Here is a 26,559-nt window from a genome sequence, read left to right as displayed (position 1 = left end):
GCATCTCAGACTCTCTCAAAGGTTTTAATGAGTGATTAAATGTTTTAATGCTCATTTATTCTGCTCATAATTGGTGCTGCCTCTGGTGAATTTAGCAACAGGAATGCACTGGGACGAAAGGTTTGTGGTTAATTTTTGCTTCTGTTTTCTGTTGCTTGTAAACCGAAAAGTACAGAAATTTCTCTTGCATAAGGAACATAAAACAACTCAATGAAGGAGTAGATTTTATTGTGTTTTGGAGAAATTGAATGGTTTTTATGTACCTATAGAAGACCTATGGGTAAAGGTGATCCTGAATTAAAATGTGCAGAGAAATTCATGTGAGTGGTTTGAAAATGTGGCTTTTGCAGCTAAGAATCAAAATCTTCATTGCCTGGTGATTGAGGAATACTTTTTTGGTCAGATTTTAATTCTTCTGTTAAAAGTATGGAGCTGGGCTTGTCCTTGTCAGTGTTGATGGAGGCTGGAATGTTTGTTGGATGAGGTGGCTGAGCTGGGAATGACAGTGCTGGGATCCACATGAAGTTACAAATAAAATTGATTTCTTTAAAGTCTTAGTTGAAAACAGATTTTCTGTTTCCCCACCATTTTGGAGCCAGTTTTCCTTTTCCCTTCCTGGTGCTTTTACAAGTCCAAGTATTTCAGCCAACTCCAACTGCTCTCCCAAACATTAGGAATCTCCACATGGAAGCAAAAACAAGTGAAGGTTGATGTCACCATTTTTATGATAATGAGAAATCCTCTGCAGACCAAGTTTGTCTTCCCCAGTTTCACGTGGACATGGATATGGTGGCCCCTCCTTTCCTTCCTTCCACTCCTCCAGGTGTTTTGTAGCCTTTTTTTCCAGCACGTTTTGCCTTGTGCCATAATTCCTCACTCTACTGCTTCAAACACCTTCATCTGGGCCCTCAGAACCCTGGCACATCTCAAGACATAAAGAGTGTCTCTGGAACATTCTGTCTATTGTCCAACAGTCCTTAGGGATTTGTTTCCTACCATCATTCCCACACTTGTACCTATAGAAGACCCTTGGGTAAAGTTGATCCCGAATTAAAATGTGCAGAGAAATTAATGTGAGCGGATTGAAAACGTGCCTTTTGCAGCTAAGAATCAAAATCTTCATTGCCTGTTTATTGAGGAATACTTTTTTGGTCAGGATTTTAATTCTTCTCTTATAAGTATGGGCTTGTCACATGGAGCTGGGCTTGTCCTTGTCAGTGTTGATGGAGGCTGGAATGTTTGTTGGATGAGGTGGCTGAGCTGGGAATGACAGTGCTGGGATCCACATGAAGTTACAAATAAAATTGATTTCTTTAAAGTCTTAGTTGAAAACAGATTTTCTGTTTCCCCACCATTTTGGGGCCAGTTTTCCTTTTCCCTTCCTGGTGCTTTTACAAGTCCAAGTATCTCAGCCAACTCCAACTGCTCTCCCAAGCATTAGGAATCTCCACATGGAAGCAAAAACAAGTGAAGGTTGATGTCACCATTTTTATGATAATGAGAAATCCTCTGCAGAGTTATTCCCTTGTTTTTTTGCATGACATATTTTTATTTATATAAAAATATCCCATTGTTATTCAGTTAGGAAAAACTCCTGACAATGACATTAGCCTGGGGCTAAATTTGACCGTACTGGTGACTTGAAGATTTGAGTTATTACCATACTAAACCCAAGTTCTGCAGCTAAGTTAAAATTCAGAAGAATTATGCAGCTCAGTTAATATTCTGCAGGCAAATATATGGCATTGCCACAAGGGGTTTAAATTTATGGAGCTTAATACAGGGATTAGGAAGAAAAATCTTGTACTGCTGAGGCCCAGTGGTGGTGTCTGTGTTTTGTGTTCAACACAACTTATCTGATCATTTTTATCTGAGCTAAATGCAGCTCCAGTTTTGCATTCCCTGGGTTTTGTAAAACTGACTTTCTTTGCTCTTAGTTTTTCACTTTCCTGAGTCCTACAGAGCAAGTCAGGAGTGTTTGATAGCAGATTCTGTTTGGAAATAGAGGTGGAGCCCCTAGAACACTGTTGAAGTCAGTATTTATTAAATGCATGTAACCTTAGAGCTGCTTTGGGGTTGGTTCATTTATTTAGTTCGGGACTTTTTGTTTTCCTCCTTTAATTTATCAGACATTGGAATCCTTGGCAAAATAAGAACCTTTCTTGAACTTCAGCCATCTCAGAACTTTGGGTTTGGGCTGTTGAGAATTAGAACTTGTGCTGAATTTTCATTTCTGGTGGTGTAATTATTCCTTTTTCCTTGTGGTATCAAAATAATTAATCTCTGCAGGTAGACATCATCAAAAGAGTGTTAGCTCAGAATGATTAACTGTAAATCTGGCTTTGCTCTGCTCTTTTGAGCCACTCTGAAAAATTATTCATTTTTAACTTTGTAAATAGACAATAATAGGGAAATTCATTGTCCAAATGTTTTATGGAAGAGCTGAATGCTTCTGTCTGCATCTTGACTTCTAATAGCCATTAATCACGCTGAAGGAAGTTTTTAAGTGCTACAGCTGTAGACTGTGCAAGAGGAAGATTTATTGTGTGCATCTCCTCTCTGTTTGTTTAATTGCATTCTTTTTGCAATCTTCCTTGTTTCGTGTCATCATGATTCTTTTCCACTGGATTGAGTTCCCAAGGAGATGATTATCCTCAGGCTGTCACAGACACTCCTGCAATTGTCTCTTTGCAATCCCTAAAGTTTTGTTGTCATAAGGTGAAACACTTTGATGGTTAAACCCTTTGATGCACAACTTCAAGCCCTTTTCCTAGGACATACCAAAGGCTCCTATGGAGAAACAAAATTCCACTCTTTAGTGAAGGAATTTTTCCCAATATCCAAGCTGAGCCTCCCCTGGCCCAGCTTGAGGCCCTTTCCCCTTGTCCTGTCTCTGTTCCCTGGCAGCACAGCCTGACCCTCCCTGAGCCTCCTTTTCTCCAGGCTAAAGTTGTATTTTATTAGGGGAACTGAGCTTCTCCTTGTTGTTCCAACAAGGAGGTGGCAGCAGTCTCTCAGAAATCCCTCACAAATTGTGGGAAAATGTATTATGACTGGCTAATGGTAAATATCATAGTAAAAATCAGCACAATGCTGAGATCTCTGTGTAAAAGGTTTGTGAGGCTTGGAGTGCTGAGGGCCTCTCCCAGATGATTGGAAGTGGATTTGAAGTATTGAGTTAAGAGCTCATCTAATTTTTTTCTAAAGGCTGCAGGAATCTCTAATGTGAGATCTTGAGCAGGCTGGAAGTCACAGAATCATGGAATATCCTGAGCTGGGAGGGACCCACCAGGATCATCCACTCCAACCACTGGCCCTGCACTGACACCCCAAAAATCCCACCCTGAGAGCATTGTCCAAATGCTGCTGGAGCTCTGTCATGAAGGAGTGGAGAGGATTTTTTTCCCCAGTGTTCTTTTCTAGTATCATTTGTGTTGCAGGAAAGAAAACTTGGATGAAATGGAAACGTGGGTGTCCTGAAGGTCTGCACATCTGCAGTCAGTTATTTTGGGTGCAATAGATCAAATGCAAGACTTCAGCTTTTGACTTTTACTGTTAGAGCATGGAATTGGAGTTCTGGTGTTTACTGATGTGTCATTTTTGCAACTGTCTCCTTTGTTATCACTTATTAATGTGCTTTATGGTGCTGGAGCCTTTTTATGTTGGCCACTATTTATCTGCACGCTGTCAGAAAGGGCTGGTGGGAGCTGTGCCAGCAGCTCCAGGGTGTCTGTCATCTCCTGGGCTGCCTGGATGTGACAGCATTTTTACAATATTTAATTTTAATAGTGTAAAGTATATGATTTTGGGTTTGGGTTTTTTTTTTTTTTTTTTTTTTTATGGGACACCATCTGCAGTACGGTGTCCAGCACTGGGATCCCAAATACAAGAAAGGTGTGGATCTGTTGAAATGAGTCCAGAGGAGGCCATGGAGGGGCTGGAGCCCCTCTGCTCTGGAGACAGCTGGGGGTGCTCACCTGGAGAGGAGAAGGCTCCAGGGAGAGCTCAGAGCCCCTGCCAGGGCCTAAAGGGGCTCCAGGAGAGCTGGAGAGGGACTGGGGACAAGGGATGGAGGGACAGGACACAGGGAATGGCTTCCCAGTGACAGAGTGGAAAATTAGCTGGGATATTGGGAATGAGGAATTGTTCCCTGGCAGGGTGGGCAGGCCCTGGCACAGGGTGCCCAGAGCAGCTGGGGCTGCCCCTGGATCCCTGGCAGTGCCCAAGGCCAGGCTGGAGCAGCTGGGACAGTGGAAGGTGGCCCTGCCCATGGAAGGGATTGGGATTAGATGATCTTTAATGTCTTTTCCCACCCAAACCATTCTGGCATTCTACATGTCTGATGTCTCCAGAGCTGCTCCTCTCAGATCTGGGAGCACCAGGACTTTGTCCTGTTTGGCCAGCAGAAACCTGGGAGATTTCCATCCCATGCCACCCCATGACCAGCCAGCACCATGCCTGGCTCTTCCCACTAATGGAACCATTGTTTAAACGGGGATTAATTGGTTAAACTCTCTTATTTTGAGTTACAGGGTGTCGGTGCCCAGGTAGCACATGAGGAGTCTCTGGGAGGAGAGGTGGGAGCTGCCCTGGAGTGAGGCATCCACAGGCTCCAGCACTGGGCACATCCCAGCCCTCAGCCAGCCCCATGGAACTTAGGAAAACTAGGTTAAAAGAGGTGAAAAGGGGTTTAAGAGAGAGGAAAAGGGGTTTAAGAGAGGGGGAAAGGGGTTAAGAAAGGGGAAAAGGGCATTAAGAGAGGGGAAAAGGGGTTAAGAGAGGGGAAAAGGGGTTAAGAGAGGGGAAAAGGGGTTAAGAGAGGAGAAAAGGCGTTTAAGAGAGGGGAAAAGGGGTTAAGAGGGGCAAAAGGGGTTTAAGAGAGGGGGAAAGGGGTTTAAGAGAGGAGAAAAGGTGTTAAGAGAGGGGAAAATGTGGTTAAGAGAGGGGGAAAAGGGTTAAGAGAGGGGGAAAAGGTGTTTAAGAGAGGAGAAAAGGGGTTAAGAGAGAGGAAAAGGGGTTAAGAGAGGGGAAATGTGGTTAAGAGAGGAGAAAAGGAGTTAAGAGAGAGGAAAATGGGTTAAGAGAGGGGGAAAAGGTGTTTAAGAGAGGAGAAAAGGGGTTAAGAGAGGGGAAATGTGGTTAAGAGAGGAGAAAAGGAGTTAAGAGAGGGGGAAAAGGTGTTTAAGAGAGGAGAAAAGGGGTTAAGAGAGGGGAAAAGGGGTTTAAGAGAGGGGAAAAGGGGTTTAAGAGAGGGGAAAAGGGGTTTAAGAGAGGGGAAAAGGGGTTTAAGAGAAGGGAAACTGCCATGTGGCAGCAGGGAGTGAGGAGAAAATGGTGAGGAGGAGCTGGGAGTTAAGGAGTGATGCTGAGCCTGGGATAGGGGACAGTGCTGCTGGTTTGTGTCCCTCTGTCCCCATCCCAGGGTATTTTTTGCTGGCAGGATGTTTAATCAATGTTCCCCACAGGCTCTGTCCTGCCTGGTGGTGTGGGACAGAGGCCACCACCAGGCAGTGGGTGCCTGGTCTCCCTCTTTTCCCTCAAGAACACGGGATTTTCCTCTCCTGAGCTGTTGAGGAGGCAGCAGGGGGGTGCCTGAGTGGATATCAAGGAGCAGCCCATCCCCAGTGGTGGGAAAACCCCCTGCAAACCATCCTGGAACTTTGCCCAGCTGACTTTCAGGTTACTTTGGTCTTCTGTCCCCTTCTCCCACACACATCCCAACCCATTAGGGCACATTCAACTTCCTGCACCCACGTGTGACACTTCTGCTGCCTGCTCCAGAAGTAAATAAGCCAAGTTAGTAGCAAAACATGAACATAAAGAGTCGTGGTGTAAGTGTGTGTAGTGGTGGTATTATAAATTAAACCCCACTTGTTTTACCATAAAAAGGCTTTGAATTGGTGGCTTTTATTTCAAAGATTCAGTATTGTCAGCCCTGAAAATGTTTCCCAGAGAAGTCTGCCAACCATTACACCCTAATTAGCAGCTTTATAAATAAAACAGGAACTATGAGTGCAGGAGGAAATGGGGAGTTAAGTCTTTGCTTTATTGTGAGCACTACAAAACAGGAACGTGAAATAACACCCACATCTGCACCAAATGCTGGAATCACCCTGTCCTTTGCCTCCTGCTCTTCTTCCAATACTTCAAACCTTTTTAGGCCCTCTAGGTTTTAAATATGTGCAGCAGCTTTGGGTAAGCTCTGGAAGGAAGAAGAGGGGCCAGTGGGACTGGGAATTGAAGGGCCACAAATCTGGGGAGCACCAGGGAGCAAAGGTTGTGCTGAATCCACAAGTGTTTGTTCATTTGTTCCTCCCTTTCAGGTTGATTACTTGCAAAGTTTCCTGAATATTTAAATTCAGAAGCGATGACTCCCAAGAAATCTTCTGTCTTTGCTCTCAATGGGCCTTGATTTCGTGCTGTTTATCTGCGTGAGGATAATTATAAATTGATTCATTTTCAAACCATCATTTAATGGGTATTCAATTGCTGCCAAGGCAATATTGGAGCAACAGCATCACTCCTGTGTTTGCTCAAAGCCATGGAGCTCTATGGGTGTTTGTGTTTGCATGTAACAATATTAATCTGGCTCTGTTCACGTTGCTATGAAGATGCTGTCAAATAAGTTCTGTTTACATTTGCAGCTCGTCCTTGTTTTCCTTCCTGAGTCTGAAAAAGGAGCTTTTATTTGGTTTAATCTATATTTATTTCATGGGTTCTTTCAGGTTTAAAAAGTGTTTTTCTCATTTTTTGTGTTTTTTGGGTTTTTTTTAAAGATGAAATTCTGTCTTGATGCTTTATAGGCCAGAGCTAGGAGGAAAAATAAGGTTAAAATTAACTTTAAAACCCCAAGGTTTTAATAGGGATCTCTTGCTGTTCTTGCAGTTAACTCCAGTTGGAACAACCATCTTCACAGGATTTTCTGGAAACAATGGTGCTATTGACATTGATGATGGTCCCAATGGCCAGATAGAATATGTCATCCAGTACAATCCTAATGACAAGGTACAGCCACTCACATTTTTTCCCTCCATTCATTTATATTTATATTTATATTTATATTTATATTTATATTTATATTTATATTTATATTTATATTTATATTTATATTTATATTTATATTTATATTTATATTTATATCGTGAAGTAGTAAATGAACAAGAGGTTGCTGTTGGATATAAAGAAATGTTTTCCTTCATATCAAGTATTTTCTCTGCCCATGAGCTCTGTAACCACAGATGAATTTACCTTCCCTCTGATTGCCTTCCTGTCAGCAGCTGGATCATTTCACTTTCAGTAATGCCCAGAGAAATTGTGTCTATCCCAGTCCTGGAAATGTCCAAGGCCAGGTTGGATTTTGAGGCTTGGAGGAACCTGGAATAGTGGAAGGTGTCCCTGCCCATGGCAGGGCTGTCTCTGGATGGGGTTTAAGATCTCTTCCAACCCGAATCATTCTGGGATTCCATGATTTCTGTTTTGCCTCAGTATAAATCCCCTTGTTGATTTCCCCCCTTGGGATAAAATACTTTATCCCAAAAGATGAGTGTCAAACTCAGACTATCTCCAGTTATTTATCAGTCTGGGATGCATTCCCAATCCTGTTTTCCTGCCCACCACGGATTCCCCATGCTGCATAGAGAACTTAACACTCATTCTCATTTATTTACTGAAAAAAACCTTTCATTTTTAGTTATTTAGGCTCTTCAAGGGAAAAGGCCTTGCTCTGTGATGTAAAGAAACAACATTCCTGTGTGCCTCTGCTGTGTTTGGAATCTTGTATTGCTGTTGCCTGTTCAAAATACTTAAATACTGACTATCTTCAGCACCAAGAGATTGAAGCATGGAAAGATGGGGGTTTTTTAAATTAGATTAATTTGATAATGAAATTGCAATTGGATCTCAGGTCAGAAATGTGTGCCCTCCTGCCAGGTTTTCCCCCAGCTTTGTCACCTGAGTCGGGGGAAGCAAATAGATGGAACAAATTGTATTTCACTCCATTTAACATCTGCATTTACCCTGAAATGTGAATTTCCTCGGATAGGAACGTATGCATGAACTGGCACCTAAACGCTGATGTTCTCTGCTTGTTTAGCACTTCATTGCCCTCATGAAAGGCAGAATAAAGAGCAGATAAGTACAATGATGTGGATTTCTTATCTCTGCTGCTTGAGCACTTGATTTGAATGCACCACTGCAAATTCAGGATGGCAAAGGGGAAAGAAGCAGATTCAGTCAGACTTCTGTGGTTGGAAGTAGTAACAGATAGGTGAAGAACCCAGGAGAGTTCTGTTCTGTACAAATTCATTACTGGAGGATTCTTCAGGAGGGAACTGGGTGGGGAGAAAACATAGAAAGTTGTATAATCTCTGATCTGAAGGGCAGATGCAGCCTTGGAATACCAGCCAAAGGATCATCCCATTGTGGCCCAGCTACAACGCAACTTTGAGGCATGTTCAATGTTATTGTGTCGTTTTCTCATTTGCAGACTTCCAACAGGACCTTTGATATTCCTCTCACTTTGTCCGGAGCAGTAGTTCTGAGGGAAAGACTAAATTATGAAGAAAAGACTCGTTATTTTGTCATTGTTCAAGCAAATGTGAGTATAAATCTCTTGAAGGCTATTTGTGGCCCTGATTTAGGTGTGAGTTTAGCTTCCTTCCCAAGGAAAGGCAGAGCCTTGTTGAAATAGCAGCTTTGATAAATCCTCTTCTGCTGAAGATCTAATTTAAGATTTATCCAGGCTGTTGAAAGCTCAGGCATATTATTACTGCTTAAAAAAGCTTGCTCAGTGTGTGACAAGCCAACCTTTTTGGCACAAGGAGCAACTTGCAAATGTGCAGTGCAGCCCATGCAGAAAAGTGCAGCCTCATGGCACTAAATGTCCCATTTTCCAACAAATCTGGCAAGGCTAATTGTCACTCAGATGAGTTTAATGGACACAATTTCTTTGTATTCTTCAGGCTGGAAATGCATTTTGTTATAAAGAGGTGATTTTTCCTTCAAGTCATACTGCAAGTGTACGGAGAGGTTTTTCCAGAGTGGCTGGCAATGGATAACTGAAAAGAAAAGTGATGTATAAACTGTATCTCAGATATCTGTCATCAGAGTGGGGTTTTGATGCCCTTGAGGGCTGTGAAAGGTTTTTTTCCTTTTTTGTCCTTCTGATAACAACTGAAATGAAAACTTCTCTTCTGTTGTTCACTGTTGTGATACGTCTTTGTTCATGGGAAATGATATTTGAATGATATTTGCTCTGAAGCAACAGGAGATCCTGAATCCACACCTCCACATTCCTGTCATCTCTCTAGCACAGAAGTGCAGATACATTTTGCAGTCTCTTTTCTTACTTATTCTGTGGCATGTTCAGCATTCTGCCAGCAGAAGCCAGGCTCCAAGGGTGGCTCAATGCTCCTTATCCCTGTGCCCCTGGGCTCAGGTGAGACCCCACCTGCAGAGCTGCCCCAGCCCTGGGGCCAGCACAGGAGGGACCTGGAGCTGCTGCAGAGAGCCCAGGGCAGACACCAGGATGGGCAGAGGGATGGAGCAGCTCTGCTGGGAGGAAAGGCTGGCACAGCTGGGGGTGCTCAGCTTTGGGGTGACCTCACTGTGGCCTTCCAGGATCTGAAGGAGCTGGCAAGAAGGATGGAGACAGACTTTTTCAAGGGATGGAGTGCCAGGACAGGGGGGAATGGCTTCAAACTGACAGAAAGCAGGGTTATATGGGATATTGGGAAGGAATTCCTTCCTGTGAGCATGGGCAGGCCCTGGCACAGGGTGCCCAGAGCAGCTGGGGCTGCCCCTGGATCCCTGGCAGTGCCCAAGGCCAGGCTGGACTCTGGGGCTGGGAGCAGCCTGGGACAGTGGAAGGTGTCCCTGCTATGGCAGGGGTGGCTCTGGATGGGATTTAAGTCCCTCCCAACCCAAATCATTCTGGGATTCTATAACCCCACAGGCTGCAGTGAATTTTCTCTGGTGTGTACTGTGCAATCCCATTCCTCTGATTACACTGCCAGTGCTTTGTTGTCCTTGCACCCTGAAGATACTGCTGGAAATTAATTACTCTCTATGTGCTTTGATCCAGAATTACTCAGAGGCACTTATGGAGGAATGGAGAAATGGTTTAGTTGATGATGAAAGCTGCTCCTTGTAGCTGGGATTGTTTTTCATCACTGACCATGAAGAAAGCTGAATGCAGAAATTCCCATATTTTCTCTAAATGTGAAGCTGGTGCAAGAACTGATTGAACTGCAAAATAGGAAAAAAACAATATGCATTTCCATATTCAATCCAATTTAGAGCAATGGGCTCTTCATCTTACATAGATGATGTTATTCAACAGCATAAATTAAAAAAACAAATTTAAAAATTCCTTTTTTTCTTTCAGTGTTACATTAGAATAGGAGGGAAAGATGTAATTCATGGCACATATTCCCTCCCAAGGTTTTAGCTCTGCAAAGGAAAGCTCATGCAGCAGTTCCTCTGTGAAAATTGGAATATTTTTGAGTATTTTAAACAAAATATTAGCTAGCCATGATGTTTCTTCACTAAAGGAAGAAAGAAGACTTGAACTGTTGCTAATGTGTACTTTGGGTATAACCACAACAATTTCTGATTATAAATAAGGCACGGGGCCTTTTTATGTTCTACAAACACGCTGCACTATTGTAGTTTTAGAAAAGCTTTAGAAAAGTTTTCCCAGGCTGTATTATTTCTGAGCTCTAGATGTCTTGCAGTATTGCTTCAATTTTTCCCCTAATTTTACTTGTGAGCCTTTCAGGCTGCAGGTCTGAGGCTGAAGTTCCTGTAATCACTCCTGGAACATGGATAATTCTCACACTTACATGTTTTATCCTCAGCCTTGCTTAAAACCTTTGGGGTGGTTCTTTTTAGGAGGTTTTTTTTTTCCAGGAGATTCTGAGTTCAGGGAGTCTCACCAGCTGGACCTGCTTTGCTCCACAGGACCGAGCCCAGAACCTGAACGAGCGGAGGACGAGCACGACCACGCTGACCGTGGACGTGCTGGATGGGGATGATTTGGGACCAATGTTCCTGCCCTGTGTGCTGGTGAACAACACCCGGGACTGCAGACCCCTCACCTACCAAGCCAGCCTGCCAGAGCTCACAGACCCTGTAAGTCCTCTGGGATCTTTCCAGGGTTTTATCTGTTTTGCCTGTCATCTTCTCCTGTGAGCTAGAAGGTGCTCGATGCCGTGTTTTGTGTGCCAAGCAAGAGGAAGCCAAGGTGAGATGCATGGGGGGATGATGGTGAAATTCCAGCTTGGATCCAGTGCCAAACTGCCCGTTGGCTTCAAGGGCTGAGTCTTGTAGAAATTTGGTACAATTTAGAATTGCCTTTCCTGATCTGTCTCCTTTTGCTCTCAAAATATCCCCAAGAAGCACTTTTGGGAGGGGACTTGATGTTACTCCATTGAGGGTTGTTATAAACCATAGGAGAAAGATTTTTGGGAACAGGAAGCATTAGTCACTGACCCCTGAAAGGATTTTTGTTGCAATTACAAGGTTCTGATCAAGAGGCAGTGAAGAGCAGTGGGGGTTTATCCCATGTAGGTCCTTGTGCTAAGTCTCTCAGTTAATCCATCCATAGGGTCGGGTAAAGGTGAGTATAAGGCTCATTTCACACTCCATGCACACATGAATCCCAAAATGAGGTGATAACTTTTTCATTTCTTCTTGCAACTTGGTGCCAAGTGCCATTCCTTACAGCAGAGCTGCTGCTTGGAGATCTGCACCTCTGGTGGGAGGAACAGAAACAGGGGTTGCTGAACTAATACTGATATGTGACCTTTGACTCATATAATTAAGAATAAAAAAAGGCAGAACCAATCGAATCACTAGGTATTGCCCCACCTGATTAACTCTGACATTAAGATGGCATTAAAATAATGTTAAGCTTTGGCATTAAGGTGTGTAACTTGGGTTTGTTGTCACAGCACACACTCTGTGTCCTGCTGCCTCCAGCCAAAGGCAGGTTGAGGGTGGAAGTTGTCTTGGTTTGAAATGGTTTGCTAAGGAAGGCAGGAGCCTCCCCTGAAATGGAAAATGCAAAGCCACTCCCTCCGAATTATTATAATTTTGAAATTAAGGGGCTCTCAGGCAAAGATATGGGAATGGGAATAACAGTTCTTTATTAGGGAAGAAAAAAAAAATCAAAAAACCCCAATGCATTAATAGAAAACAACACTGAGTCAGACCATGCCCTGTCCCCCTGTGTGTCAGGGGGTGGCACAGCCCCATCCCATGGGGGCTCAGCCCTCCTGCAGTGCCAGCTGTGGTTCTGCTGGAGCAGGGATCCTGCACAAGGGGGGAGTTTTCCTCTGCAGCTCCAGGGCTGCTGGAGATGGGCCTGGGCTCCCTCTGGCAATGCAGGGCAGCAGAAGCTGCTCCTCTGGGAATGCACTGGGCAAAGGCTGCTGGGGTGTCCCAAACCTCAGATTGGATCCAGGTAGGAATGCTTGGCTCCTCCCCTGGGCGGAGCATCTCCCCATGGGATGATGGAATTGGATCAGCCCTGCAGGGACACTCACTGGCCATTAAAAGGAGATAATTAATGGCACATGAACAGAAGATAATTAATAATTAATGGCCCATGAACAGAAGAGATCTCCTGGAGGGAGGGTTGGTTGTGGAAGAGAGAAAGAAAACTGCCCAGTTAACAGAAGAGAACTGCCCCAGCTCTGACAGATAGGAATGGAATACACACCCCCATTTCCAACCTCAGACAGAATTGTGGAGATTCCTGCTCTTCCCTGCCTTATCTCCCTTCCTGTCCTGTGCCTCACAGTCTTTTCCCATCCCACACATTTTGGTGTCGTGCTTGGTGTGGCCTCAGGACTCCTGCTGCAATTATCCTTGGGATGGGTCAGTGGAAGGGAGAGATGACCCCTGTTTAACCTTGGAGCATTGATTTCCACATCTGCCCCACACACACTTCTACACCTTGGTGTACTTAAAGACCCTTTGTAGCTGTGTTGTGCTTGGGACTTGGAGAACTGTCTTGAGATTAAATTCTGCTTTAATTTGCTTTGGGCTTGGTGGCATTTTAAGGAGAGGGGCAGCTCCCTGTCCGGCTGAGTGTGGGACCTCCTCAGGGTGAGCACCCAGACTGTGCAGGATGAGGGATGTGACCCCATTTCACCTGCACAGATCTGTTATAATCGCCAGTGTGGGAGCAGATGAGGCAGAATTACAAATAACTGGTGTTTTTATGGGTTTTCATCTGCTTATCTGAAGGTGTAACACACACCAGGCAGTTTGTGTGGTGCTGTCTCTCAGTCAGATGATTCCAGCTCCAGCTCTGCTCCTGCCCTGGGCCAGGCCCGTTCCCCACTGGAAGACAAAGCAGTGTCTGCCGGGGAGAGAGGCTGGGCCAGGAACAATCTGACCTGGGATTAGGTACTGAGCTGAAAACTCATTTATTTAAACTTCCTGAGCTGCAGCGTGCTCAGGGCCAGCTGCTTTTGTTTGTTTTTTAACATTTCTTGTGTCAAGCTGCCCCTCATCTATTAAATGAGCCCTGGGTTCTGTTGATGAACCACGAACTCTTCACTGTTTATCTCTTTGCAGCACTTTTGATAAACCTGAGTGGAAGAAGTTATACCTTGAACCTCAAATATTTACTTGGCTTTTAAGAGATAATTCCTTTGGAAGATATGAATGATACCTGGATTCAGCTAGGAAATATTTATATTGCATTTATCCTTTACATTTTTATGTATTATATTTATTCTTTACTAAGCATCTCCATAGCTACCATCACCCTACTCCCTAGGCTAAAGGACTATTTTTAGTTTAACACCACCTTTTTAAAATTATTTTTAATTTGCTTTTTAATTTTTCAATGAAGATGAGAAAGAATATTAATCAATGAGGAACAAAGTTGAAGTATGAATTATTCAGAGGCAGTAGCTGGAAAGAGGTCTTGCTTTACTGGGCAAGATGTCCACTCAGCTGACCCCTAAAATAAAGCATTTAATGTCACTGGTAAGAGTAATATTTTGGTCCAGCGTAGTTGGAATCTACCTATGAATTTACTGAGGTAAAAAGTTGTGAATTAATTACTTGTTGTTGGCTGAATTTCAATTTCCAAGAAAACCTGTGTTGGTTGTTGATTAGGTTTGGGGATTTTTGTTGTTGTTGTTACATTGCTTTATATTTATATCATATTTTAGTGTTTCTGTATCTGATCAGCTCTGGTAATTAATTTTTTCCCCCTCTTGTGTCAGGAAGACTTGAATAAGTTAGCATTTATTATCAGGATGTGTGAGTCATCACGTGGAGTTAAAAAGTACAACCTCATGAATATCTCATAACATGGCCAAGATAATTTCTCCTTCTTTTTTCCCCCCTTCAGTCCATTCCCATCACACTCACAATGTGAAGGTTTCCTCCACTTCTACACTCTGTATTTTCCAGCACCATGCAAAGAAGAAAAGCCTGTTAGGCAGCAAAATATGGATTAGATTTATTTAATTAATTGCTGGGCCAGATTTGCAACCATGGGATTTATTGGGGGGTTCCATGGAGTTATTATGGGGAGTTCCATGGGGTAATTATGGGGTTCCATGGGGTTATTATGGGGTTCCCTGGGGTAATTATGAGTCCCCATGGGCACTAAGATGCTCCATGACACCAAAGATTTTGTACTCAGTCCAGATTGGACCTCACTCTTCTACAAGTTCCTTGTTCTTTCACCTCTGATGGATCTTCCTGCATGGAAGGGGTTTAAGTTTGTACTGATTATGGCCAGAATCCTCAGGAATTTTGCCTGAAGGGACCTCACAGGGGTTGTGGGGCTTAGGTGACCTCATGGAGCTGGGCCTGAGCAGAGCATGGAGAGATGAAAAGCCAAAAAATAAGAAATAAAACCTTCTCAAACAACAGTGAAGTTGAGGGAGGTGGAATAAGACAATGGAGAGCAGAGGTGCCCCTGGAAGTCTTTATTAGTGAGAAGGACCTCTTCAGTTCCATCAGTTTGGATTCAGAGAGAGAAATCTGCATCTTTCTGAGGAGATGGTGTAATCCCACTGAGTGAGGTGGGATTGGGAGCACAGGACACTCCCAGAGGGTGTTAATCAGCTCTGGACAAATCAATTTTATGCTAAATATTGGTAATTAATTAGCACTGTACAGGATGTGCTAATTAATTACCAGTAATCAGCATAAAATTGCACTTGAATTGGTTTTTGGACTTGAATTGGTTTTTGGACTTGAATTGGCTTTGGACTTGATGACCTCCAAGGTCTTCTCCAGCCTAGTTAATTCTGTGATTAATTCTGGGTTTGGGTACCTCTGTGCTTGAGGATGGCAAACACCTGACAGTTCCTTCCAACTGAATTCCCTTGCAGTTCCTTCCTTTGGCCCTGCAAATCCCAATTTCTCCCAGACACAAAACCTCCTGGAATTTTGTCCCAGAGACACATTAATATAAGACTTCCAGCAGCAGCAGCACAAGTGAAAATTCTGGAAACCGCATCTCCCCATCTTGGTTATAGTAATCAAAGAAAAAAGTTCAACAAAATGTTCTGGGTTTCCTCCAGTGGTCATTAAATTAATTAATTAATTGTTACCTTATTTTGCTGTGGGAAGGGCTGGTACAAAAGACATTTGATCCAGGGATCTGCCATGGAATAAGCACCAAGTAACCACCCTGAAGTGGGAGAGATTTGCTGGTTCGCCTGGAACTCTCATGCAGCTGCCAAGGGAGATTTTTGGGGCACTGAAAGACACAGCCCTCAGATTTTGGGCTGAGTTGGAGTGGCTGTGTGTGGCTAAATACACTTTAATAGAAGCTTTCAGCAGATGAGGAGTGCCTCTCTTACCTGTGTAAGTATGGGTAAAATCCCACAGTATAATTGGGTTTTTTTCTTGATGACTTCTAAACCTGATTGCTTAAAGACAATTCACAGGGAGGGAATCACCCCTAATAACAATCAAACTGCCTAAAACTAGAAAATCATCTTCAGTTGCCATTTTGTCTGGTCTATTTTGGTTTTTTTTTTGGTGTTTGTTTGTCAGATATGGGACATTTTAAACTGCAAATGTTCACATTTAATGTAGGGAGTTGTTGGTCTCTGGAGCAGTTCAATCTCAATCTGACTTTATTTTCTTTGCCTTATTTGTACCAAGATTTGGCTTTTAAAATTCAAACATGATAGAAAAGCTTTGCCAGGCTTTGGCCTGTCGAGACTTACGAGCTGCATTTGTGTTCAGTGGCATCCAGCCTCAGGAAATGATTTGGGATTTGATTTGTTTCTAATTATTCCTTTCCCAGCTGAAGAGGCTCTGTCCAGTTTTTGGGAGTGCTGCTAAATGCTTTGTAGGGGGTGGAATTGACACTTCCTGCTGGAATTAGCCCATGACTGACTGCAGTTGTGTCTGCTGGCAAAACCAAATGTTCAAAGTCTGTCTTCCAGAGAAAACAGAGTTTTCATCATTAGGAGAATTGTTTCTCTTTATACAAATCACTTTGGGCAAGAAAAAAAGTGATTTTATGTTTTGAATAGGCAGCATCCAGCCCTGCTCTTAATTAGACTGAAATCTTTGGTGCAAGATAATTAGTGCTGGGCTGAAATGAATGGGAGTTCCTGGATATTTTCATTCCAAAAATTATTTGATGGACAGGGCATTGGTGTCACTTCAGGAAATAACCAGAGAAATATTTAAAGAAATGGCTGTGTCTCTACACTCTTGTTCTTAATTGGACAAGAACTTCATGACTGGGGCTCTGAACAGTCCCTCTACCACTCAAAGATGAGCAAATTGTCCCCATTTTTGCAGGGATTAATTTTTCAGTAGCGATTTAGGTAAATGCTGTGACTCAGACGAGTGGAGGGGAAATGCAGATTGACTTCCCTGACACCTCTGCAGCTGTCAGGGTGCTTTTTGTGGAAGAAGGCAGAGTTGTGGCCAAGCTGCTTGCCACTGGAGAGAGATAGCAATTTTTCTAATTAAATTTCAGCAGAGATGCAAGATGAACAGATAGGTGATTATGAAGTGCTTTGGAAAGGGGAAACAAGGCAAAACCAGTGATAAAATCCTCTGGTGGCTGCAGCCACCCTGTTTATTCCAGACAAACCTTTCATTTGTGTTGCTGAAATGGTTTTTGAGGTATTAAAAAGTCTTTTTTCTTAGCTTTGCGACTGAAGAAGTTGAGATTTTTTGGTTTGGTTTTCAAGGTTGTTTATTTTTTTTATTTAATACATTTTTTTTGACTCACTGAGGTCTGTTTAGCAGATTGGGTTGAGGCACACTGACTGCCCTCAGGGCACTGTTATTTTTTTAAAAACTATGTGTCCTTTATTCACAGTAATTTTTTAATACTTATCACTTATGTTGGACAGTCTGTTTCTACTTTAAACTAATTTAGAAGTGTTACTATTATAGCAGAAGATGGAGGACAAGAAGAAGAAAGACAGGACATGCTTAGAGTCTTTCATCTTGCTTCTTGAACTTCTATTTTAAATCTTAAAAATTTTACTTTTTCACTTTGTGAGAAATTCACTAACATTTTACTTAAACTTTTGTGGCTTGTAAATCTTTACACAAAGTTGGTAACTTTTTTAATGGGTTAAGATGGAAGGCACAGGTGTTTTTGACTTTGTATTAAGGTCTTTGAGCTTTTTGCTAGGGCCTTGAGTCTTCTAGGGTAGCTAGAGGAATGTCTTGGGTTCTGACAATTTGCATTTCCCCCCTTTCTCCACTCTAATTGCAGCCTACAGAGATGACCAGATTGATGGGGACTTCAAGGTAATGGATCAAATTCACAATATTGGGCTGGTTTTTAACCTGGTTTGGTGATTTTGAATGAATAACTCAGCAAAGTCAAAATGGACAGCTTTGATAAGCTATTGATTATCTGCTAGTACCTGAGAGGGAGCTATAAAAGGTGTTTTGAAGTCTGCTGATGTGATTTTCTCTTTTCTTCCCATTTTTAGGATTGCCTGTTTGTCTCCCACATGCCATCTCTTGATAGGTAGGGTCTTTTTTATTAAGGAAAATGTCACTGAAAAGTAGTGAAGCATGAAAAGGTTAAAATCCCAAAGATGTGATGTTACAGATAATTAAATTTTATGTATTTGGGAGGATACTAGGATGGCTAATTAAAAAGAATTGTCACTAAAATTGTCAGGAACTTTAATATGTGAATGCATAAACCTGAGAATAATCTCCCTTAGCAGCCAGGCAAGCTCTTCCCTTGGCTGATGTATTGATCAGGCAGGACAGTCCCTGTTAATCTAAAATTAACATGTAACTTTAAATATAGATATTTTTCAGATAGAGGAGAGGTTCATTTGCCTGGTTTGCCCTTCAAAATCAAACAGAACCATGATTTAACTTCCAAAATGCAATGATTGTCTAAAGAACCAGGTGTTTCAAACAACACTGTGGTTGAGAAAATTATAGCAAGGCTGCAGAATAAAGGAATAAAGTTTGAAAGGCACTTTACTTCAGGGGATTTTAACCCAGTTGTGGTTCAGAAGTTGAGTTTCTGTCTGTGGGTAAAAAAAAAAAATATATATTTATATATATAGTAGTTCTAATCCTTAAAAGTGGAGATTTTAAGGGGAAAAGGATCAAGCTTGCCTAGAAAGTGAGAAGATTTTGGCCAAAAAAATGAAACAGGTAAAGAAAAATGTACCTGCAGATCATCTTTGAAGCTGGTTTTGGGTTGAGAGAAGAATATTTTGGGTATTGCTGGGGCTGGGTTGTGGACACAGAGGCCCTGGGGCTCCCTGGGTGGCACAGGAGCAGCTCTGGGAGCTCTCCAGGGGCTCAGGCTGGGCTGGAAATTTGGCTGCTGCTGAAAACAGGGGCATTTTCTAGCTATTTATCAAGCTGTAAAGTTAAATCTCAAATCTGATTTGTTATCAAGGCAGCAATAAACTGGTAAAAATGACTGATTTTATAATTTAAAATTAAGGGATTTGTTTTGGTAATTGAATCTGGGAATGTTTCATCAATTGCCTGTTACTTCTCATCATGCTTAGGAACTTAGAGGTGAGAAAATGTTCAGTTTTTCTGGCTTTGCCAGGAGCTGAGAAGGAAAAGGGTCCTGAGCTTGCTTGGAAGGAGAAACAGTGGTTCTGAAATGAGAAGCAATTTCCTTTAGGAAGGAAGAAGAGCTGCTTTGATTCCATCTTTGGTCACAGCCACAGCAATCCAATCCATCCAAGGCTGGAGAGGGATCTCCAGGGCTTTGGTGTGGGCAGCAGGGCAGGTTCAGGAGCACAAAGCAGCTTTTTGTGCGGCAAAACTGAGGCTAAAAATCCAGTTAATGACTTAATCAACACCCAAGGGTTGATTGAGGAGCTCCTGTAAGATTCAATTCTGTTTTCTCTCCCGTAGATCTGTGTTTGTTACAGCACCAAGAGGAGCTGCTGTCACAGAGGAAACATATGTAGCAATTTATTTGATCCTTAAATGTCACTTGGAAGCATTTGAAGGCTTTAAATGTTGACATTTAAACAAAATATTCTTGCAGTGATGCTTTATTAGCCGACTTCACTCCAGAAAAATTCTCATCTCTGTCACATCCCTGGGCCTTGCAGAGAGAATTATTTCAGTGCCCACATTGTCCCATTGAACTGTAGCTGATCATTAGGGGTCAGGAGGAATTATTTCTCTTTTCAGCTTGTTGTCACAATTCAGAGGGTGCAGATTAATTCCTCAATTAATCAAACATGGGCTGCAAAACCTTAATTGGTGAATATTTGTGAATAGGCATTAAAATGAAATCACCCTTGGAAATGAAATGAAAGGAAAATCCCCATTCCCAGGACAGTCACGTTTGCTCTGCTCCATGCTTTTGATAATTGTTTTGTGGAAAACATTCCTTGAATCCTAAAGGTCTTTCCTGTGGAGAACATGGAAATTCCTGCTGAGTGGAACTTCCTCTCCTGAAAGGAGAAAATGGGATCCATCTCCATTTGGTTCTGGATCCATACTCTGGGCAGCACAGCAGTGCTGGGGAGGAAGGGATGTGCTTGCTAAATAATTCCTGCTTTTTTTTCCTGGGATTGGAAAATAAAAGCATTTGATAAAATGCAAACTTTCCCTGCTTCACCCTAAAAAGATGTGAGGATGAGCCTAAGGATGAAGGATGTGAGTGTTACAGGTGAGGTGTGTACACACACACACACATGTAAATTTGCACAAATTTGTTGAAAATACATCCAAAATTTAGCTGGCAAACCCCATTTTCCCCTATAACCTTCAATCTAAAAGTGCCACTTTTAAAATTATCATTAAAATCAGTGTAATAAAATGGATTTAATAATGGTGAGGCAGAATTTGTAGCTGGCTCTGGCCACAAAATTTCTCCCTGAAATTCTTTTTCAGATAGGGTGGCAGACTTTAATGAGGAGAGGTGAGGAGAGGACAGTGGTGGATACAGCTTGGATTAAGTAGTGAGGTAGTTCCAGATGACATTCCCACTCCTGAACTGGAGAAGTGCTCGTTGAGTAGCCAAAAGAGAGGAAAATCAGTATATAAAGAGAGTCAGCCAAAGGGCCTGGGTAAAATACTGACCTGCTCATCTTGATATTTCCTTTTTTTTTTTTTTAATTTGGATTTCAAACAAATTATTCTCTGGGATTTTTTTTGGTTTTTGTCTAGTTCCATTCAGCTGAAATTAAGAAAGATTCCACCATTGGTACTGGTTATCTTTTCCCACCAAATCTTTCTCCTCTTTTATCATATGCTTGTAAATTCTTGTGCCTTTTGTGGTGTATTATTGTGTGGCTGATTTTTCTAAAGGCATAGAGGGGCCATTAGTCTGTTGTCTTTAGGAAGAGAAATATAAATATCAGTATATATCTATTTATATCTATAAACATATATGTATGATATAGATATAGATAGATATAGATATGTATGATATAGATATAGGTAGATATAGATATTTATAGATATATGATAGAGAGAATTATCCCTCCATGAGAAATAGCATTTCTAAGGAAAGAAAATTGGGTTAATATTGCATTTTTTTAATTGCAAAGAAATTACTCTTAGAAATTTAAATAAAAGTAATCTGGAAGTCATTATAGTGGTGCTATATGTTTGTTGAATATTTTCTGATTTTTGGGGAGATGTAGGTGCCTGTCTTAGGCTTCACAGTTTGCTCCCCTGCACAGAAATCAGGATAATAAGAAATCCACATCAAGAGTTTGAGGGATAATCAAGGAAATAGACTTCATAGTTGTATGGGAAAAAAGCCAAATGTCAAAAAAGAAATGTTTATTGTTCTTTAGTGCCAGTCATCACCTTGGAAGGAGGAGAAGCTCTGGCCTGAATTGTGGTTGTGCTGAGGCAGGAAGCCCATTGCATAATGCATTTCATTCAGTCGCCTGCACAGACACTGCTGGGGACACTTCTTATCAAGCATGTCAGATACAGAAAAAGCAATTTAGTAAGCACTGTGATCAGATCCTGATGAAATTGAATTCTTTTTTGGCCCTGCTGTTCCTGGGAGACATCATTGATAAAAATAGTCTCTGTTTTCCTCCGTGCTCGGGTTCATTATGCTCTCTTGCTGCTCCTTCAAAATGTTGAGTTTTTTTCCTCTCAAAGGTTGCTTTTTTTTTTACAAATGAATGGAAGGAATTGTGTTCTCTGACAGCTTACTCTGTTAACAACCCAAGCTGCCAGGATATTTGAATTTTACAGTTTTCATTTCAAGAAATTGCATAAACATAGGGCATGACAGAAACCCAGGGACTCAGAGCCATGGGTTGTATAGAGGAGCTAAATCAGGTGCTAAAAGCTATTTGATAATTTAGTGCTGAGTTTAGAAAGAAGGTGAACTGAACAATTAATCCTGTGTCTTAATTTTTCCTATTGCTTAATAAAACACTTTTTTACCCCCAGAGAAGACAGGAGAGGCCAGGTCACCATCAGCACAAATTACCCACTGTGGCTTTTTAGCTGTGGCTCTGGAAATGAAGGAGGAGAGATTTCTGAAAAATAATTAAAGAGAAAAGTTAGTTTAGTTTTAAATTTGAAGATCACTTCTGGGGCCAGCACAGGAGGGACCTGGAGCTGCTGCAGAGAGCCCAGCTCAGGCACCAGGATGGGCAGAGGGATGGAGCAGCTCTGCTGGGAGGAAAGGCTGGCACAGCTGGGGCTGCTCACCTGGAGGGGAGAAGCTCTGGGGTCACCAAACTGGGGCCTTGCAGGGCCTGAAGGAGCTACAGGAAACATGGAGAGAGACTTTTCCAAGGGATGGAGGGCCAGGACAAAGGGAATGGCTTCCCAGTACCAGAGAGCAGGTTTAGATTGGATATTAGAACATTCCTCCCTGTGAGGGTGGGCAGGCCCTGGCACAGCTTTGCCCAGAGAAGCTGTGGCTGCCCCATCATTTCCCTGGAGGGGTTAAATAAAAGGTGTGGATGTGGCACTTGAGGATGTGGATTAATGGTGGTGGATTGATGGTTGGACTGGATAATCTAAAACTCTTTTTCAACCTTACTGATTTCTGTAATTCTAAGAAGTATAAATGGGTTGAATCAGCTCTAAATCTCTGAGGTTTAGCAATGTAGATTTGGTTTCCTCAAGCTGTTGTGCCCTTTTTTTGGGAGGTTTCCAGGCCCAGAATTTTTGCTAAGTAAACCTCCTTTTAGCTCCTGTGACAACTTGATCTAACAATTTTTTGCAGAGAATTTATTCTCTTTCAGCTTCAGAGTGTGTGTTAAATCCGTGCTTGGGGTTTGCTTCCAAACTCTCCGAAGCATTCAGGTGAGGTTTTGTCCCATGGTTTGGGTTCCTGTGCTGTGGCAATGTGAAGGGTCAGAAGATCCCATTCCCCCTGGATTCCTGTACATCTGTGTGTCACATCAGCCTTCAGAGAGCAGCACAGGAATTCCTGCAGGCTCCTGATGTGAGGCTCTGCCTCCCCTGGCTCTGATCAAAGGCAGGAACGTGTAGCTGCCAGTGGGAAGGCAAGAAAAGAGGGAGAACGGTGAGACCCTACAAATGGGAGATTTGATGTGGCATGGCTTGACTCACAGTGAGATTTTGGTGGTACCTCCTACACGTGTAGCACGATTCCTGCTTTTTGGATTGACTTCTTTTGTGGTCGGATAGCTCCGCTGAAACGTTGCCCGCGTTTTGCTGACATGCAAGCGCTCTGTGATGGATTTGTGCTCATTAGTGTTTTGTCACAGCCCTTGTTGTGCTGGCAGAGCAGCTGAGGCAGCAGCAAGGAGTGATGTTGGAATGGTTCTGCAGCTCTCCCTGCTGTTTTAGTGCCGAGTGTGTTGGCAAAGTCACAGGCAGTTCTGCACAGCATGGAGAGAACTCAGCTCATTTCCCACTTAAAACTCATATCCCAACCTCAGGAAAGCACAAGGAGAAGCAGTGTCACCATAATGATTCATCAATTCATCAAGAGCTTTGTTGGTTTAATAGTGCAGGGCTCCCTGGGAAGGGGTTCTGGATGGCACCAGGGGCAATGTGTGTTGCTTTAGTGATATTTTCCATCTGGAGAAAAGCTCCTCAGCCTTGTTTTCCAGAGGGATGAGAGTTCAGCAGCAAATTCCTCAGCTGAGCTGTGAGAATGATGCAGGTGGAAGGTCCTGAGACTTTATCTGACGAGCACTGGCCACAGTTAGAGCTGTCTGTAAAAATAAAAATTTTCAGGTTATCAAATATTGGTGTGAGATGTCCAGTGGGAACTGATTGTGCTAATAGAGAATCCCAGGGTGGCCCAGGCTGAATCCCAGGTGTCCCCACTCCAGGAGCTCCAGGTTCCTCTGGTTTAGGTTTCTGGCCACCTTAAGTGCTTTAACAACTCAGTTTTCAGTGGGACTCATGGGTAGAAAATGTCTTGCTGTGTTTGGCTCAATAATCAAGTGACAGTGTAGGTTTTTGTGCCTTCTCTCAGTGGGTTTCTTGAGCTCACCTTGGTGAATCCAAACAAAACTTTGAGAACTCTTGCTTTCCGTGCAGTTTTATCCTTTGCGGTATTTTCCACCTGTGTGGTGGCCCTGGATCCTGAGCCCCAGGGATGTCTCTGGTGGGAGCTCAAGTGGTTGTGAATCATCAGTGCAGCATCACCAGAGTGAAATCTGGGGCTGGTTCATGGTCTGGTGGCTTCAGTTGTACAGAAAGCACCTCTCAGGAATGTATTATCTGCTCAGAAAAGAACCTTCTAGTTGGGGGATGTTGGCTTCAGTTGGCTTTCAGTTTCATGAAATACAATGATTTTTATTGTAACAAGCAAAAAAAACCCCAAAATAGACCACAAACCTCCCCACAAATGGAAAAGGCAGCTCTGAGCAGAAAATTGGGTTAATCCAACTCCTAAAACGTGCCATTTCCTCTCTCTTCCTTTTCATCATCCCAAAGGAAGTTTTCCTTAAGTACTACAGTTGGCAAATTCAGCTTTGCATCTCAGGTAGAGGGAAGAAATAGAAAATCTGAGTTTTTAAATCCTTGTTATCAGCTGTGTAACAATTATTGTTGTACCCTGGCTTCAAAAAGAATTCCACACTGTCCACATCCTCTTATTGGAAGCCTGGCATTCCTGGACATCTTAAAATAATTTAAAATATATATATAAATATTTAAAAATATATTACTTTTATTTTAAAATCATGTTGATTTTGGGGTGTTGTTTCTTTTGTTCTTGAAAGCTCCAAATGCATATTCTGCACCTCGGTTTTAAATTCCCTCATAATTATTCCCTGGGATCATGGGATGGTGAAATCATCATAGGCAGGTGCCCAAAAATCCTGTTTGGATTTTTGAATGCAACTGTACTCCTGAATTATTATTAAGCATGATTTAAATACATTAATTAAAAATATAAGCTGTTTCTTTTATTCACAGTCCTCAGTAGGAGCCTAAAATCCCCTGGCACAAATGGGACTCTTAAATTTGCCTTGTTCCATACATAAAATCTCTGAAGATTTTTGCAGGTCCTGCTGGACATTCCTCATGGAGAAGGTGCTGCTGTCCTTCCATGGTGAACACAAAAATAGAAAATGAGGGTTTTGCTGCTACCTTATTCTCTCTGAGCTTTTTTTAAAGTATTTTTTTGCCTTGATCATCTCGTGGCCCTGCAGGCTCCCTGTCAGGCTCCCCATCACGGCTCTGTTTGAAGGAGGATTTTTTAAAAAATTTATTAATATTTGTGCTAAAAGTTGCAAGGTGGGGTTGGGGTTCTGCTTTTTGGCCTACCCAGTTCTGCTATACTGAACACCTAAAAGTCAATTAATCACCCCACCAATGACTGAGGGAGCTTTTCCCTAACGAGGAAAATAAATGACTGCGTATTCCACCCTCAGATGGGCAAGATCTTGTTTGTTTTTTAATCACCTGCCAGAGCTTGGGCAGCTTTTCGTGTTCCCCATGGCAGAGCTTGGGATTTGAAGGCCAGCTGTTTATTCTGAGTGATCTCCCTGCCCTGCTGTGGCTCCGTGCTGACTTTCCTGGCACTTTTTCCAGCCTTTCCCTGCCAAACCACCTGGTGCTCTTGCTTTGCCTCCAGTTGGCACCCATGGGCACCTCAGACACTTCACTCCTTCATTAATCTGTCTCCCCTTCCTTTTAATGAGCTTCCATCTCCTCATGAAGCTCCTGAGAAGGAGCCTGGTAGGGGATTTTTCAGCCTCTTTCAGGGATGTTGGATGCCTATGGAAGACTCCTACTTTGATTCCTCACTTATAAAACAATTATTTCTGATTTAAAGCATATACACACTTTCTTAAGCTCCCTATGTGTCCTTTGATTAATTTCTTAATGTGCTATTACCCATTTATTAATGTAATGGCTGCTTTATTGTTTTATGGTTTTTTAGTTCAAATTTCTAAATTTGAATGAAAAAGATACTGCATTGTCTGAGGATTATTAAAGCAATATGAAAGCACCTTGAGTTTTGCTTCAAGGCACATTAGCCAATTTAATTCAAAACAGTTTTAAATTATAAAAGTTGGGGCTGTTCAGCCTGGAGAAGAGAAACTTGTGGGCAGACCCCACAGGGTCTGAAGGGATCCAGGGAAGCTGGAGAGGGACCTTGCAACAGGAACTGGAGTGACAGGACACAAGGAATGGGTTCAGACTGACAGGGGGGAGATTTAGATGGGTTTGGATTGGAAGGTACCTTAAAGCCCATCCAGTGCCACCCCTGCCATGGGCAAGGACACCTTCCACTGTCCCAGGCTGCTCCAAGCCCCAAAGTCCAGCCTGGCCTTGGGCACTGCCAGGGATCCAGGGGCAGCCACAGCTGCTCTGGGTGTTAATACTGAATTTAAACCCAGAGCAACAGATGGGATTGGTTTTGTTGTGGTTGTGTTTCTAACTCAAATGTGGAGTTTTCTGAGAGGGCTCCAACTAATCTGTGGATTTAAAAATAGCATTTTAGTCTTGGTCAGTTTTCTGCATAATCTTTCTTCCCATGCAACTTCTGTGCCATCCTAAAGCCTTTTAAAAATTCAAGCAGGTGTCAAATATATCTTCTTCTCTCTTTCTTTCTGCCTATTTTGAGCTCGTCTCCCTCATTATACTTTTAAGAGTTTAATTTTTCAGAGAATCCCAAATGGA

The 26,559-nt window shown here is 42.5% G+C and overlaps 1 protein-coding gene across 1 annotated transcript in view; it reads left to right on the top strand.

Moving 5' to 3' along the window:
• The window catches only part of LOC136559720 (protocadherin-15-like), a 767,555-nt gene that overhangs the window by 568,205 nt on the left and 172,791 nt on the right, over nt 1-26,559 (top strand). The window contains exons 21-23 of the mRNA XM_066555080.1: nt 6,886-7,005; nt 8,486-8,596; nt 10,960-11,130. Coding sequence (XP_066411177.1) covers nt 6,886-7,005; nt 8,486-8,596; nt 10,960-11,130 — 402 coding nt within the window. The remainder of the gene's footprint in view (nt 1-6,885; nt 7,006-8,485; nt 8,597-10,959; nt 11,131-26,559) is intronic.

The sequence above is a fragment of the Molothrus aeneus genome, chromosome 8, assembly GCF_037042795.1.
Source record: "Molothrus aeneus isolate 106 chromosome 8, BPBGC_Maene_1.0, whole genome shotgun sequence".
Classification (NCBI taxonomy): Eukaryota; Metazoa; Chordata; class Aves; order Passeriformes; family Icteridae; genus Molothrus; species Molothrus aeneus.
The sequence above is the reverse complement of the archived record's forward strand: the minus strand, read 5'-3'. Positions and strand labels throughout refer to the sequence as shown.